The 1,184-nt window shown below is 53.4% G+C and overlaps 1 protein-coding gene across 1 annotated transcript; it reads right to left on the reverse strand.

The window, feature by feature from the left end:
• Window positions 1–610: 610 nt before the first annotated feature.
• PAQR9 (progestin and adipoQ receptor family member IX) lies at window positions 611–1,183 on the reverse strand. Its single transcript, XM_010156189.1, has one exon. It carries the CDS (start codon window positions 1,181–1,183, stop codon window positions 611–613), a length of 573 nt encoding a protein of 190 aa, XP_010154491.1.
• Window position 1,184: the final 1 nt, after the last annotated feature.

Below are 1,184 nucleotides of genomic sequence, written 5' to 3' on the forward strand. Positions count from 1 at the left end.
CCTGGCTGAAACGGCTGCAAGACCTTAAAAACTATAGCTAGCTATCGATTAGTTTGCCTTTAAAATCCAGTATGTGGCTGCAAAGGCCTGTTACAGTATCACAGAGGAGAAGTGTCAGTGCATAATCTGCTAGGAAATTTCCCATCGGAGTTGGCTGAAAGCCTCTGAGTAGTCATTGCACAAGTGTCTTCAGGTGCATACATATACACACATATCTGTAGCTAATAAATACATAGCTAGAGAGAGAAATATATATATATGTATATACAGAGCTAGTTCAAACCTAATTGTTATGAAATTAGTAAGTGGCATTCACAGTTCATGCATTCTTCCTCGTAGCAGAGCTAAATTATTTCACCTTATACTCTAAGCAGCAACATACCAGTAAGTGTTTGCTTGCTTCCTCTGGTAACCTAGTAGTTAAGAGCATGAGCAGTTCTGCCACGGTCATTTTCTCTGGCAACCCTCCTCTCCTCCACAGGCGTGCTTGCCCCAGGTTTCAGAGTATCTTCAGGACACAGTGGGGCTACTCTGAGGGTCGCCAGTCTGAAGATGATCAGGCAGGGGGTCTCCAGCCCAAGGGTCATCAGTATGGTGGTTGCTGCCCCGGCTAGTCCTGCTTGCAGAGGTCTGCGACACCGAGGAACCTCCTGACGACCATGGCCAGGCAGAGTGCCAGGAGCAGCATATACCCCACTGTGCCCAGGTAGGTGGGGGCAGCCAGGGGTGCCTTGAGGAACTCAGCCAGCCCATCCTCCACATAGTGCACCTGGTCGTAGATGCTGAGGAAGGTAAAGATGTGGAAGAGCTGGTGGCTGTGCCCCACGATGTCAAAGAGCCCTGGTTGGATCCGCTCAGGAATTTTGCTGACATTGAAGAAGGCGGCCACCAGCAGCCAGCAGTAGCGGCGGTAGAAGTAGATGAAGAGCGTGGGGTTGCGGGTGCGGAGGTCAAAGAGGAGACTCTCCACCATGATGGGGCAGGCCATGCTTAGTGGCATGGCGAAGACGAAGGTGCGCACAGCGAAAGGGTATGCACAGCAGGCGGCGCGACTGCGACAGCAGGCGGCCGTGCAGCCCACGGCCAGCGCCAGGGCCACGGGCAGCACCAAGGCGCGGTAGGCTGCGATGGGCAGGCTGCAGTCCAGCTGCCAGCCCAGCTGCTGCTGCACGTAGTGGCTCATG

Source organism: Eurypyga helias, unplaced genomic scaffold (genome assembly GCF_000690775.1).
Source record: "Eurypyga helias isolate BGI_N326 unplaced genomic scaffold, ASM69077v1 scaffold10697, whole genome shotgun sequence".
Lineage (NCBI taxonomy): Eukaryota > Metazoa > Chordata > Aves > Eurypygiformes > Eurypygidae > Eurypyga > Eurypyga helias.